The following is a 15,834-nucleotide window of genomic DNA, read 5'->3' on the forward strand; positions in this document are numbered from 1 at the left end:
CCTCCAATCATCCACCACTGTTGTGGGCATCCAGGCCTTTTTATGTTGCTCAATAGTGCTTCTTTTTTTCTTTTTTTCTCTCTCTCTCAGAATGAACAACACTGTTGATTTGGCCACTCCCAATGTTCCTGCTATCTCTCTGATAGATTTGTTTTGTTTATGAAGCCTAACAATTGTCTGTTTCACCTGCATGGTGAGCTGCATTGACTGCATGTTGTGGATTCACATTGACATCTTCCAAATGCAAATGGCACCCCAAGCCCCTTTAGCTGCTCAATTGATGTAGAAATAACAAAGGAATAGCCCATGTCCATGAAACAGCTTTTGAGTTAATTGTCCAATTGCGTTTGGTCCCTTGAAAAAGGGGGAGGTACATATTAAAAGGTTGCAATTCCTTAACCTTTCCTCCAATTTTGATGTGAAATGAATATTCTCAGATTAAACTCAGTGTGCACTTTAAAGCTCTTATCCATTATACAACTGTAACTTGAATATATTTTGGTCAACAGCTAAAATAACAAAAATTGTGCAAACATATAACAAACAAATAACAAACTTTGTTTCCTTTAAATAAAGACTTTCTCCTCAATGTGAAATCCTCCCATTTGATGAGGAATTTTGGCTATCAATTTCCTTTGTGAATTATTTTCATACACTTACACAAATAAAGCGTGTCTCATTCTTCCCCGCTCAATCTCTCTTCACTTATAAGTCAATTAAATGCTTTTCCATATCTCCTTTGTCGTGAACCACTGACCTTTCATTAAACAATTAATGTGCATGTACGCTTGAGCGTTTCCGCTTACCAGATCCACACCCATGCTGGCAGTCTGGACAGAAGCTATGTAACGCCGGATTTATTCTGTTGAAACACCACAGTTTCTTGTTTGGCCTTTGCGTCAAAAGCTTTTCTTGTTAAACCATTAGCTCTGTGAATTAGGCCTGTGAATGCGATTAGAGCAACTGCCATTTGAACACCTTGGTCTACTTTATCTAATGATTGACATGATTTGAGTTGTCACCTAGTTCCCCACTTGGTCCAAATCTGTTTATAGCAAAGACAAACCTTAAACCTCCAAGAAAACAATGAGCACTCTCTGTAGTTGCTTTGAATTGTCCTCAGCAAAGGAAAAATGTTAAACAATAAATTGGCCCTTATTTACAAGAAGCACCTGTTTATTCTCTTTGCTTTGACGATGCTTGAAATAGTTTGAGGTGTTGTAATATATCTGCAAAATAACCTTTATTTGGCCATTTGAAGGTTTCCTTATGGCAAGATCGTATTGGTGGTGGCAGTGGTGCTTTGCCTCTCAGCAGCCCTTTATGTGCCTGGCCAGATGCCCAATGCCCTCTCTGCCTGCCTCTGTGTCTCATGCCCTGGTGTGTGCCAGGGTCTCTCTGGTGATAGGCACTGTTCCACACACGGTCACAGTGACAGTTAAGTGCCAGTTTGGGGTTCCATTTGGAGGCCCTGGCAACACAGATGTACTGATGGCCAATATCTCTCTAACCAGTGGTGCACAAGGTTTGTTGGATTAGACCTGTGTTTTTAAGAGCTTTGACATCACACCATTACCATAGCGTTTGCTTCTGACTCCACTGAACATTTATTGTGATGTTTCGTTGTGTTAGTAATGCCAACTTTTTTTGTGATTTATAAGCTAGTATATGATGCTTGATAAGTTAGTAGTTAATGTACTTTTAAATATGGATGTATGGAAATTATAATATAAGATTAATGACAACCTTTTAAATGTACGTTAACTAATGATTTGAAGTCTGTATCATTTCAGTGTTATTAATGAACGTTATTAGTGTTAAAAATGAGTTCTTAGCTGAGACAGACTACTGGTACTACAAAGAATGAGATTCATGGGAACCTACCTTTCAAATAAACATAATTTACATAACACAGCTTTTACACAATACTTGTTCTACGCTGCACATGCTCATCAGAATATACAGTATTTCAGCATTGTCTGAGGGATCATTTCAGCTATATTGCATTATGGTTTTAGTTGTAATGGCTTTCACTGTAAGATCCAAGTTCATCTCAGCTTGCTGTTACAGAGAAACATGCTTCCTTTTTTTGTAATCAAAAGAAAAATGTTTCAAGTTTTAAGTTCAAGTTATTAGTTTTGGTCAAGAGTTTTTGTCAAGTGTTGTCAGCTCTTATTAATCTACCAACTTTAATAGTAAAGTTGTACTAGTACTAATAGTATTTTACAACAACAGTAAGTGAAAAAGTACCTGGATGACCTAGTTTTACAGGCAGTCTGGAGGAACCATTTTGATGGACACTTTATTATCCCATGAACCTATGGGAGATGAGTTATGAATGGCAGTGAAGCAATGCAATCATGTGACAAAGCCAACATGAGCTATTTAGTGTGTCTGGATTGCATTCAAACTTCACACATTTATATTTTGGATTATAACCCAGTAGGGTTACAATGGTTATTGATTGAATTTGATATGATATGTGGACATGGTCACTCTTTATTTTAAGGTCCAATTCTCGCTGTTAACAAACCATTAACTACTGGTTTTCCCTCAATAAACTCCTAATTTGCTGCTTAATAATAGTTAGTATGGTAGTTGTTAGGTTTAGGTATAGGGATGTAGAATATGGTCATGCAGAATATGTGCTTTATAAGTACTAATAAACAGCCAATATGTTAATAATAGGAATGCTAATAAGCAACTAGTAAACAGTGAGAATTGGTGTACTAAAGTGTTACCGTGGACATTGTTGTCAAAAGTGGAGGCAGAGGAACGTGAGCCTGCAGGGGCGCGGTTTAACTGAACTACATGATGGGAAATGTCCTGCACACATTACCAGAGAGAAGTCAATTTCACCAGATTACAAACTTGGCAGGATGGTCCGAAACATGTGCATGAACTCAGGCACACAGACACACGTCTGTCTGACACTAGGTGGTGTTATAGAAACAAATTTGAATTTTTTCACGATTTTCAGTATTCTGAAAAAAAATATGCCTTTTTAAATGCCGTTTATACATTGGTCCAATCTAGACCAAATTTTGCACATAGAAGCTAGGAACTTATTAACACCCATGGCTATCCTAACCCTAACTAACTTACCAATACGTCTGTGAGTCCAACCATAACAAAACTTGATATGCTTAGAAAACAAACACTTCTAATAATGCATGCCGAGTCATGTCAAATTTGCACATATTGGGGCACTATCACAGAAAATCCATAATAACGCTGTAACCGATCAGTGAATTTGGAAACTGGTATGCATCTTCTTTGGAGACTGGTCTGCACCAAACTTTATTTTAAGAATAGTTGGGCTATGGACCTTGTTGTTTTCAACATTAACCATTGTTTGGACCGTGATGATTGCCACTTACAGGTCCTTTTCAAAAAATTAGCATATTGTGATAAAGTTCATTATTTTCTGTAATGTACTGATAAACATTAGACTTTCATATATTTTAGATTCATTACAACACAACTGAAGTAGTTCAAGCCTTTTATTGTTTTAATATTGATGATTTTGGCATACAGCTCATGAAAACCCAAAATTCCTATCTCAAAAAATTAGCATATCATGAAAAGGTTCTCTAAACGAGCTATTAACCTAATCATCTGAATCAACTAATTAACTCTAAACACCTGCAAAAGATTCCTGAGGCTTTTAAAAACTCCCAGCCTGGTTTCACTCAAAACCGCAATCATGGGTAAGACTGCCGACCTGACTGCTGTCCAGAAGTGACCGGACCCTGAGGAAGATTGTGGAGAAGGACCGATTCCAGACCTTGGGGGACCTGCGGAAGCAGTGGACTGAGTCTGGAGTAGAAACATCCAGAGCCACCGTGTACAGGCGTGTGCAGGAAATGGGCTACAGGTGCCGCATTCCCCAGGTCAAGCCACTTTTGAACAGAGAAGCCGCACTGGACTGTTGCTCAGTGGTCCAAAGTACTTTTTTCGGATGAAAGCAAATTTTGCATGTCATTCGGAAATCAAGGTGCCAGAGTCTGGAGGAAGACTGGGGAGAGGAAAATGCCAAAATGCCTGAAGTCCAGTGTCAAGTACCCACAGTCAGTGATGCTGGTGTTGGTCCACTGTGTTTTATCAAGGGCAGGGTCAATGCAGCTAGCTATCAGGAGATTTTGGAGCACTTCATGCTTCCATCTGCTGAAAAGCTTTATGGAGATGATTTCATTTTTCAGCACGACCTGGCACCTGCTCACAGTGCCAAAACCACTGGTAAATGGTTAACTGACCATGGTATTACTGTGCTCAATTGGCCTGCCAACTCTCCTGACCTGAACCCCATAGAGAATCTGTGGGATATTGTGAAGAGAAAGTTGAGAGACGCAAGACCCAACACTCTGGATGAGCTTAAGGCCGCTATCGAAGCATCCTGGGCCTCCATAACACCTCAGCAGTGCCACAGGCTGATTGCCTCCATGCCACGCCGCATTGAAGCAGTCATTTCTGCAAAAGGATTCCCAACCAAGTATTGAGTGCATAACTGAACATAATTATTTGAAGGTTGACTTTTTTTGTATTAAAAACACTTTTCTTTTATTGGTCGGATGAAATATGCTATTTTTTTGAGATAGGAATTTTGGGTTTTCATGAGCTGTATGCCAAAATCATCAATATTAAAACAATAAAAGGCTTGAACTACTTCAGTTGTGTTGTAATGAATCTAAAATATATGAAAGTCTAATGTTTATCAGTACATTACAGAAAATAATGAACTTTATCACAATATGCTAATTTTTTGAAAAGGACCTGCACGTATTGCATCCTTATTTTTGTAATTTTGTCAGATATTTTTATTTTGTAATATTGCAAGAACAAATAGCTAATTTGATTTATTTTTTCTGAAGATGAAGAAACTCAAACTGTATTTTGCATACGTTGGAAATAGGCAGTATAGTTTCTTCTAATTTTTCAGAGATCCCAGTGCTGTGGACTAAATATCAACACATCTGGAACACCACTCGGCCAAACAGATTGGAGGGCTAAAACTAATTGTTGTACAATACAAATGTATATTTCTCTCATTTAAATTCTCAAATTCTAAATTCAAACATATTGCAATTATTGATTACAAAATATTCTTTAATGAAGCAGCCATGTGATTTTATAAACATGACCAAATGTAGGAATCTTCAGCATTGCAGGATTTCTGTTTGCCATGGAAACGTACGGTGAGTTTCCTGTTTGCCATTGTCCTTACCATTCACGGCTCAGTGTTATACCAAAACCTCTGTTACCTGAGTCATTAACGGGCTGACTTCTGCTTCCAACTGCTCTACACCTGATAGCCAAGACTCAATTTGCAGAGTCTAATCCTGTAAAGAATTTACCTGTAACGTCTAATGGGACATTTCGAAAAGGGTTGTGTGCCCTAAACAAAGAGCAAAACATTTTCCGTTAAATAAGTTTGGTCTTGGGTACTTTGTTTAGCTCAGTATTACATGCTTATGACACTCCCTTGTTCAGCGATTACTGGCACATTCCCCATGATTTCCCTCTCCTAGAATGATGAATGTATTGATAGGTAGCTGGTCCTAAAACTAAAGTCATCCCTTTGTCTGCTGGGCAGAAAGGAGAGACTTCAGGGAGGATAAACTTAGCTCAGATGAGAGGAAAGGCAAGCCTTTTATCTTGGGCAGGCACTGTATTTTACACAATGTCCCTCCAGTGTAACCTAACAAAGAGGTCCTTATGTACTTCCTCTAGGTTGGCAAGTCTAATATTGCGGCACAGGGGACGGTTGCGAGGAGACGTCTTTTAGAGAGAGTGCTTTGGATGGTGTGTCGGATAAAGAACAATTCAATGAATCAGTGCAGTGTGTGTGTGTGTGTTGTGCCCTGCTGAAAGGTGGCGTCTGGGCCAGTAAGAACCAGCTCTACCCCCTTCCTCTGCCCACCTTGTTTGAACTTCTGCCTGGGGTGGACGTTTTTTAATTTTCTGTGCAATTTGATCATTTTCTGGTTTATTCAGGTACAGAATTAGCTGAATGCCACCATTTGTTTTATATTTAGTAAAAATGTGATGATTTTTTCCAGGGCTCTTCATTAAATGGGAGGATTACGCGTTCAATCATTGCGCTCCATGATTCAACGTCAAGGCCTTTAAGTAATCCATATTTTAACCTCTAATCCTAGTGGTTGTTTAGTGGCTTCCATTAACCCTTGTCGAACTCTGGCATTGCCCCAGAAGGTCCCACGCCCACTCGCTCCCACCCTCTCTCTCTCCCTGCCACGGTTGGATGCCTCCCGCCCTGATGCTGTCCATTCCCAGTAGGGGCCTCTGTTGATTGGCCTGGCGTGTGTCCTGCACTGTGTGGTGGTGTGAATGACGGCCCCTGTCAGCACTGACTGGCTCCCTGGCGTTCAGCATTCTTCACTTGAGTGACAGCAGATAGTACCTCCCTTGAATTACCCTAAAAGATTGCCTGTGTGATGGCAGGACCACCTCGTCCCAGAGGGAAAAAAAGTCTTGGCTGGGACTCTTTAATGTCGCTCTCTCACTGAGAGACTGAGTCATGACCTCTGTGCAAGTGTTCGCCTGCATTGCCTTTCTCAGCCAAAATTAATCTAGAACATATCACGTTTATGGCCATCTTCACTGAAACTAAATAGCTTTCTATTATGGTTCATTTAGTAGGAATCTGTTTGCTTTCTCTTTTTATTACATTTATGCTTTTTATAGACAATTTCATAAGATGAAGAATCAAACCCTTCTTCTTGCTAATGCCATGCTCAACTATTAAAGCTTATCTTATTCTCTTTTTCTTGGTCTCCTTTGGTTTTAGTGTAATATTGTTTTAGTTCTTTATTGCTATTTTACATTGAAATCTGTTGTTTTTAACTTTATAACTTTTTTAGTTATATCTTTCAGCTGTTCTTTTTTTTTTTTTTGGATGATCAAAACATAAAGAAAATAGTCCAATTTATTTGAATATGTCACACGTTTGATGGAATTTACCAGAAATAATATTTCCCAAACAAGTTTCATAGTTGTTTATTTGATCTCAGGGAAATATTTGAATAAATCAAACTAAAACGCTACGTAAATGGGTGACAAGAGATTTTAAATGTATGTATTATTTCAGAAATGAGACTTAATTTGGTTTTATGTGTTATAACGTCAGTAAATCAACTGTGAATTCTTTCCATTGTCCTGAAGCAGGCATCATTTCTTCTGTGGAGCAACAGGTGGTCATTTGTCAACAAATTAGACTCTCCAATAGATCATGGTAATAGGTTTTGTAATTAATTTTTTTTTTTAGATTACTCCATTACTAGCAATCATCTTCTCTTCTTGTATTAATTACTGTTTATTAAAGTCCTGTTTCATCCTGAAAAAAAATAATTTTACACCCTCACCAATTACAATCACTGTTCATTGCTTTAAAATACATATGTCTCGATTATTGTAATTGAATGCTTTTTGTATATATATTGAAGTAAAATTTGACGCTTGTCCATGTGTCTGGCCTGCTAAGTAAACTGGCCTAATTAAACAAATGGCCACCTGTTATTGTTCTAGGAGTGGACATCTGGTTAAACAAAAGAGAGAATTATGGGAATAGAACCTAATAAAGAGTATCAAGAGGAGTGATATTTGGGATGATATCCCTTTTATGCATATATATTATTGAAGATATTATAATCCTACTGTTTCTTGGACAGTGCTAGACTGGGATTATAGAGCATCTCTGGACATTGGTTATCATTAATTAGTAACAGACAATGGCTTAAACCTTAAATGACTCTTAGCCATGACTGCTGTATCTGCTCGATTTGAAATGTGACTACTGTTAGGTATACATGACATTATGAAATATTCAGCATATCTTTTTCATCCTGAATTGATAATAATATTTGAATGATATAAATAATATATTTCCTACATTAGCATTATTAGATTTAAATACATAGATTTATTGACAAAAGCACTTATCTGTATATGTCACAGTTGTGATTTGTACTAAGTAGATAGCACAAACAGATTTATGTACACAGTAAGTCTGTAGCAGCTGTTCACATTACTTGGATCAATTCAACAATTTTCACTTCCCAGCCTTTCAAATGATTGATTTGCCTATTGATTTTTAATATAAATCTTACAAATACTAGACTGAAAGAAAGTAGAAATCCAATTAAAACTAAAATTGTAATCCTAATCCAATCAAGGCTAGAAAATGTATCGAGCTGCAGAGTCAAAATCAATATGGCAAAGGTGAAGAAATATTTTAATGTTTTGAAAGAATGCATTTTCAGAAGGCAGTGAAATAAAAAAAAAGATTTGATAATGCAGTGAAGTTGTTCTCTGCTTTCTTTAGTCTGCTTTCAGTTAGCATCCTTTTTATGGATCAGTCACCTTTGGTTTATTATTATTCTGCTAATTATTTCAATTATTCGTCTAATGCTTCCATTGGATGAGCTAGAACAGAATTAGTTTTTTGGACTTTTGATGTAAAAAGTTATGAAGTGTAAGAAAATTGAATAATCTCCTTGGGACCCTGTGTGGAAATGTGGGAAAGGTTTCGGAAATGAATGCAAAGACACAACGCAAAATGCGAGGATGATAAACAACACTCTAGGTATTCTTCTGACCGTAGTGCTTCTGAAATGCCACCTCGGCCCCTGAATGCCAGACGCGCTGTGCCCTGACGGGACGTTCTCACACAATCCCACAATTCACGTGGAGGGAAGCAGCTGCAGGCGGGAACATTCTGTGAGGAGGTGGAGGTTGGGAATGCGCTGCCGAGGGAAAAAGGTCTGGATAGGTTACAAAGAGAGATCCAAACATGGAACAAAGCTGGCATTCAGCGTTAAACCCCACTACTCACAGCAAAGAGTCAGGTTGATGCGTAAATCTGCAAATGTCAAAAGCATGACTAGAGATTCATTTGTTTGTATGTATGTGTATTAAATGTAATTCTGAAGGAGTGGGATGTGCTCAAACATAAGATTGTTGTGTGACTCGAATAAAAACTGTAAATCAGTTGCTCCAGCGCATCCATTGGATGACACATCTCTCAGCCTTCCGATGCAAGAGATTCCTTATAATTGGTTAATGTCATCAAAGCTTGCTTTGCATTGCTTTAAACAGCCAAAGCAGTGTTAATGCTATTAATGCAAGCCAGTTATTACATGCTAACTGATGCCTTTGCACCCCGCAAAGACACTTGCTTCTAGAAAACTCTGATTACTTAAATATTTGAAACCTTCTAGAGGCTGTCCAGAGATTGCTGTGGGTTTTGCATAGAATCTAGATCCAAGATGAGCAGCATTGTCCGCCACTATCATTATCAATGCTAACACAGTTTGAAAGCATCTGTAAAGGAATCTGTAAATGAAGTCACTTTGGGTTTCACAATCAGGTTTAAAAATGTGATTCACTTTAAAAAAAAAATAATTTGAACATTTTACATTTCATTTATGAACTGAAAAGTTTATTAGCCATCCAGAGTGTACTAAACATGACTGAATAATTGTGATATTTACTAATAAATTTGTTAGCAAAGTCTTTAAAAAATCTTAAAATTAAATATAACTTAAGGACATGAATATACATTATAAATATGGAAATATTATAATTATACAAAAAATATTCACACATTTTTAAACAGGGTATGAACTTTCTTACTTGAACTTATGTTTATTTTTTTTCTTTCCTCTTTTCCACTAAATAGTTGGAAATGTTGTACAGTTCAGTTGATTTAACAGTACTAACTTTAGCTTAACAAACTCAATAGAAAACCATTCACTATTCCACTTTCAATCTTTTTGCATCTATGTGGATGTTCCAACAGTACACCCATTGTCTTCTCCATCTCAAGATTCATCCCTCCATGTTGCATCAGACTACTCATTCTTAAAACTCTTGACATCTGTCAAATGTCAAACTATGTAAAGATGATCTTAGAGCTTGCTTCATTATTTTATCTACACTCAATTTTATCTAAAATAAAAATGACAAAAAATCTAGGTCTCTTTTTTAAGGATGAATTCTGTTGACTGACTTTGAGTGCTAACTATTTTTCTGACAAACTATCTTTCTTTACTTTAGCAATTTTGCTATTGCCTCAGTGATAGCCTACTTGAGAACATGACAGAATGATTAACACTTTATAGAGTCATTTATAAAGAATCATCACATGAAAATGTTTATCAACACCAACCTCATGTTTCAGTTCAGAATACGACAGGGTAACTATTTTTTCTAAATTTGTACTAATGTTTACAAATTTTTCATTGGCATAGCAACACCTTAAACTATTTTTTGTTTCTTTCATCTGTCAGATGTTTAAACCCCCTTGCTTTTTCTGAATCAGTAGAGTGTGTCCTTTAATGTTTAGAAAGTGATGGTCAAAGCTTGGTGAAGTAGTACGCCAGGTTTGTTAGTGAATGGACTTGGAATACCTGTCTGTGTTTGCGCCTCTCTTTCTTTCTCTCTTTCCTGCTCCCTCTTTCTCCCTCCCTTATTTGCTGTAAGTCTGTGATATCTGAACCGTGCCCGGCTCTCATGTCTATGAAACTCCCCAGTCTTTGTTTGGGGAATATAATTCCCATTTGGGCCTCCCTTCATCAAGGAGCGTATGGGGGAGGGGGGCCAAAATGTGTGTGTGTGTGTGTATTTATTTTTGGGGGGGTTCCAAAAACCATAATCAACAATATAGAACCAATGAAAATGCAAAAAAAATGCCATGCTCCTGTTCTGTGCAGCTTAAAAAATTAAAGTCCTGGCCGAGGTGGGGGGCTTTCTGTGTGTGTGCGTGTGTGTGTGTGTGTGTGTGAGGGATTCAGATCCTGATCCTGTCATTGTAGGCAGCACTGGAGGCTGGAGTCATCGCTGCAGCACAGGGCTGCTTACATGCGTGTGTGTGTGTGTGTGTGTGCGTGCACTTTTTTCTCCCATAATGCAGTGTGATAAGGATTGGCCTACATGGGGCTGAGAGAGTGGCGTCTGATGAAGGCTTGATTAGTGTGTTATCTACTCCTGAGCTGCTCCTGATGAAAGCTACTGACGGGAGAATGGCTGGGAAAACGGCAGACAGCTCCATCAAATGGCAGCTATGTTATGACATGACAGCCAGGACCTGGTGGATGGTAAGTTTGGTGCTTTTTGGAGTTTTTTTTTTTCTTCGCTTTTTCCCACCAATTTTTTTGAGTGACGTAACTCCTCCTTCAGTGCGATTCATAGCATGTCTTAGAGAAAAGGTTTTGCAGAGTAGTTGTTTGAATTTGAATTCTTTGTTTTATTATTTGAAAAAGTTAGCAATATTTTCATAATTATTTACAGAATCTTTTTGTGATGTGTAAAACCATATATGTGTATATATGTATATATTTGCTGCTTCTTTTTTTTGCTGCTGTACTTTTATTTCTTTTACATTTATTTTAGCATATTGCTGTTTGTAATACTGCTTTATTCCCAGTCTTCTAATGTGTTTATATTTAGCAAAATGTGTGTTGGATACGGATGTCACTGGTGTCAGGTGAGGTCAGGACCCTGCGTTAAACTCTGTGTCAGGAGGTCAAGGTTTTCAGAGTCCCTCTTCTGTTTGCATACTGCGATCTATACTAATTTTAGGTTATAACTCACCTTTAATCATGTTTAAGGGGTCAATCCCAATTCTTGCTGTTATGGGGATTTTGAGAGTTTATCTGACGATCCATGGCCACTTCAGATGAAAATTAAAAGAAGAAATATAAGAGATAAAGTGTTATTCCAGATGATGTTTCTTGCAGTCATTGCTTGGTTGATTTCTGATGATGTTTTTGATGTTGCTTGGTTGATTTTGTGACTTACTCCACTAGACACTGTCGCACAAGATGTGGTCTTGCCCGGCACTTGTTGACATTTTTCTCTGTGTTTGTCTATTTTCCCTCTTGGCAGACAAAAGCCTCTTGTTTTGAGTGTCGCTGTTATGAAGCTACTGCTGGTTCTCATTCCTCTATGAATGTTTTTTTTTTTTTTTTTAAGTTAAATATGTTTTCCTTTTGCCAGCCATCTTGTGAGTTAACAGTTAATCAGTGTGTTTTTAATAGGGCAGTTACAACAATTAGGGTATAAAGTGATGCTTCAAAATCAGTGTTTTAATTTTTAATTTAAATTTTATTATTATTATTAGCATTATAAACATTAACATGATTTAGCATTATTAACACTTTATAGCTAAAACATTGTTTAGAAAGGAATCATCTTTGTTGCACAAATTTTATTTTTGCTTATTTATATACAATATAACACTTTTGTGTTTTCAGTTATTAGGTAATTAGTCATTCATTTTGTGTAAAACTGTGGTTTCTGTCTGAGCCATTTGTCTATGAGTCTATGGAACTCATTGACAGATTAAATAACAATTGTGTAAGGATTATACATAATTTAAAGTTACATTATTTTTTATGTGTTTATTTGAGGATGATTGAAATTACCGTCCTTCTTTGCTTATAAGGAATGTTAACATTTATCTTTTCTGGTTGTAGATAGGGTTAGGGTTAGGGGTTGCACACTCATTAGTGTTTTATTGCGTACTATTAAAATCGTAAGTTTTAAAATATTATGCATGTTGTATATTTTCTTACCGAAAATTAGTAAATAAAAAGGCAGTAATTGAATCTGGAACACTGACACAAGCTTTATAGTTAATCATTTTCAGTACATATGTGACCCTGGCTGTGAAAACCCAGCAAAAGTCTTTTTTGTGTGTGTGATTTACTGTTTTCTACTTAAAATCATGCTTCTGTGAAAATGTAAGCTTGATATCTTTAATATTGACTGAGTATGGCTGTCTCAAAGCTTGAAATCATAATGAAATTAATGGTTGAAATCAAACTTTGATGCTTATTATCTCATAATTAGATTGTGAGACTTTAGCCTGGATTTCACAGACAGGGTCACAAATGTTACAGTATACATGAATATTATACAGTAGATATGTATACATTAATAAAAAATTTTTATATGCCATGTGTTTACTACTGAATATTGACAGATGCAGTGGAATATCTTCAATCAAGAATTTGGAACATTTCACAATATTTCTATTTTTCTGTGTTTCACATACAAACTCCGACACTCAAGACTAAGAAACTGGCTCAAAATGTCAGAACTGTCAGCAGATGCTGGGGTGGGCTAGTAAAGAGAGGAAAGCAGCATTTTCGCTAATCCCTGTGGCCAACAGTCGTTCATTAAGGTACACACTACAGTCCCCCATTTTTTTGTTTATTAAGGGCCTTTTTTTTGCAAGAGTCCCTCTGTCTGGCTTGCTTTGTGCAGCTGGGAGACTGATGTCAGTCTGCATGCCAGCCTCCCAGCAATCTGGCCTTCAGACGATGCTCCTGCTCTCCTGCCGAATGTGGGTCGAAGATTAGCATAATACCAACTAATCGTGAATAACATTAGCATTGAGTAAGGCAGTAATTAAAAGGATTAGCAGTAGGGGAAGAAATAAATGAGGAAATTCTGTGACAACTATGTTTATGATATTGATTGGATGACCACTGGGCTCTGATGCTCAGGGCTGTTGGTCAGATGATGACCAACATTGTGACCAGTATATAATGGGCAGACAAAGTAAGCGCTGCTTATGTTAGGATTTGTTTGTTTTTACGCCAGGTGTAGCGACTGTATTAATTATTCTGTAAATGTCAAGTCAAGTCACCTTTATTTATAGAGCGCTTTTTACAATACAGATTGTGTCAAAGCAGCTTTACAGTATTAAACAGGAAAACAGTGTCGATAATGCAAGAGGACAATAGCAAACACGCAGTCTAAATATGTATTAATGGAATATGTATGAACAAATATAGCTTTTTGGTAAAGGATATTCCTAAAAAGAGAAGAGTCACGAGGAGTTTAAGGTTTAACCCTTCAGTAACCAGCATGAAACTTGATCACAACATGGGATTAGTGTCAGCTGACATTATGACAGTAGTGTCGTTGTACTTTTAGATAGGTCACCTTGGTGCTTTTGATTTAGACTCAAATCCTCAGACTCATCTAACAACTAAATGTTTTGTTTGTCTGGAAGCTAAACTCTCTTCGTAATCACAGTTAATTATTCCGGCTGTTGGGCACACCTCAGGTTAGTTTGATCATTATCGTAGAGATCAAGCTCAACTTCCTCTAACTTGCCAGCAGTGTGTATCAGAGAAGCATGTTTAAAGCTTCTGCCACCTTCAGCTCACCATCAAACTCTAGTAGCACTATTACTCTACCACCACTACTGCCATAATAAGCATTAATATTATTTTTAATAATACTTCTAATAGTACAGTTTGTGTCATTATGTGTTTATATTATTGTTGCTGTTGTTGTTATTTATTTAGAGTTGTTCCAAAGCTGAAGGACAAGCTGCAATTACTTTGCATGAAGCAGGTCACCCCATGTGGACTGCCATTTTAAGACCACATGACACCTAAATACTACTCGCTTTATCTCTGACTGTGAGTAGAGCCTTTACACAATGACAGTGATACTAAAAAATATTTATTTTGCATGATATTGCACCCATAGCTGTCAGTACAAGTCTGAGACAACTGTCATATCAGTTAGCACAATACTATTAATATTGTAGGTATTTCTGTTGAATCATTAAGTATAGCCCTATATTCGGATGGGATTGAAATACCTTTGCTGAGTTTTCTGAATGACATTTGAGTTTCTATAATTTATTATAGAGACATTATTTAAATAAACTTAACATGCCTTTATTGAAATGGCTGTTTATAATTAACCCACGTAACTAAGCAGATAAATCTATACATATAGCTTACCTGATGCTGATATTAAAATGTTCAGTCTTAGTAATTTAAGCGATTTGGCTCTTCATAATGTTATATTTTTAAATTTTATATGCATTTTATATTACGGAACATACGGAAGATTAGTGCATATACAGTAGGTCAGGTAAGCCAAAAACACACATGGCAGACATTCATATTCAGGATTAGATTTCTCAGAGGACCACAGATTTTGCTGAAAAATAGTAGAAAATTTGCTCTGAAATTTTTTACAGAAGTTGTGTGAGAAAAACACAAACTTGGCAGATTTCGATGGGATTAAAACTGCAAAGAAACCTAGTCCTGTCCAAATAGGACTTATGTTCTATAGTATGAATGTAATCCAGATGTACTACATTTACCATGTTGTCATGTGACCTATCATTGTCAGAGAGCAACAGGTCTCACAGGGACATTGCAAAGTTTTTCGTTAAACGTATATGTCAAAAACCAAACCAACCAGCAACAAGGTTAAACATTACATTGAAATCAAAACATTACTTTCTTTGATTTGATGCCTAAAAAGTATATATATATAAAACAAACAAAAAAAAAAAAAGACAAAGGTACAAGACTGTACTTAGCATCTTTAATGAGGAAAAGAAATCCCTTACAATCATGTGATGCATGGAAAACTTCATAATCAAATTAAAAATGTTTTACTTGTCTCTTACTTTGGTATATGGTAAACGTAGTAAGAGTATTATGCTAAGTATGGTTCTGAATTCCTCAACGGTGAATTTGGACCTCCTACTCTTTTTACATAGGCTACTTTTCTTGCCTATTATATAGTAGGGAAGTATGCATATTCAGATGCAGCCTGAGTTGTTACTGAATCCTTTTGGAATACTGGCACTTATAATATGTGTACATGTGAGACTATTTTCAATAAGATGTAAAAAGGCATATTAGTATGCTGACTATCTGTTGACTTATCTTTGAGAGATCAGATGGAGAGCATTGTGAAGAGAATGATCGACTAGGGGTTCTTTAACTGTTACAGCAATGTGTAGCCATGCCTGACGAAGATCTGCTTTGGGCA

The 15,834-nt window shown here is 36.8% G+C and overlaps 1 protein-coding gene across 2 annotated transcripts in view; it reads left to right on the forward strand.

Moving 5' to 3' along the window:
• The first annotated feature begins 10,958 nt into the window (after nucleotides 1–10,958).
• Nucleotides 10,959–15,834, forward strand: part of LOC306842813 (nuclear factor 1 B-type-like) — a 92,176-nt gene continuing 87,300 nt past the window's right edge. The window contains exon 1 of one of the 2 annotated variants that reach the window (XM_079373893.1): nucleotides 10,959–11,114. In XM_079373893.1, the coding sequence (XP_079230019.1) occupies nucleotides 11,019–11,114 (96 nt within the window). In that variant the 5' untranslated portion in view covers nucleotides 10,959–11,018. The remainder of the gene's footprint in view (nucleotides 11,115–15,834) is intronic. The other variant, XM_079373891.1, reaches the window with a different exon arrangement.

Source organism: Barbus barbus (genome assembly GCF_936440315.1).
Source record: "Barbus barbus genome assembly, chromosome: 2".
Classification (NCBI taxonomy): Eukaryota; Metazoa; Chordata; class Actinopteri; order Cypriniformes; family Cyprinidae; genus Barbus; species Barbus barbus.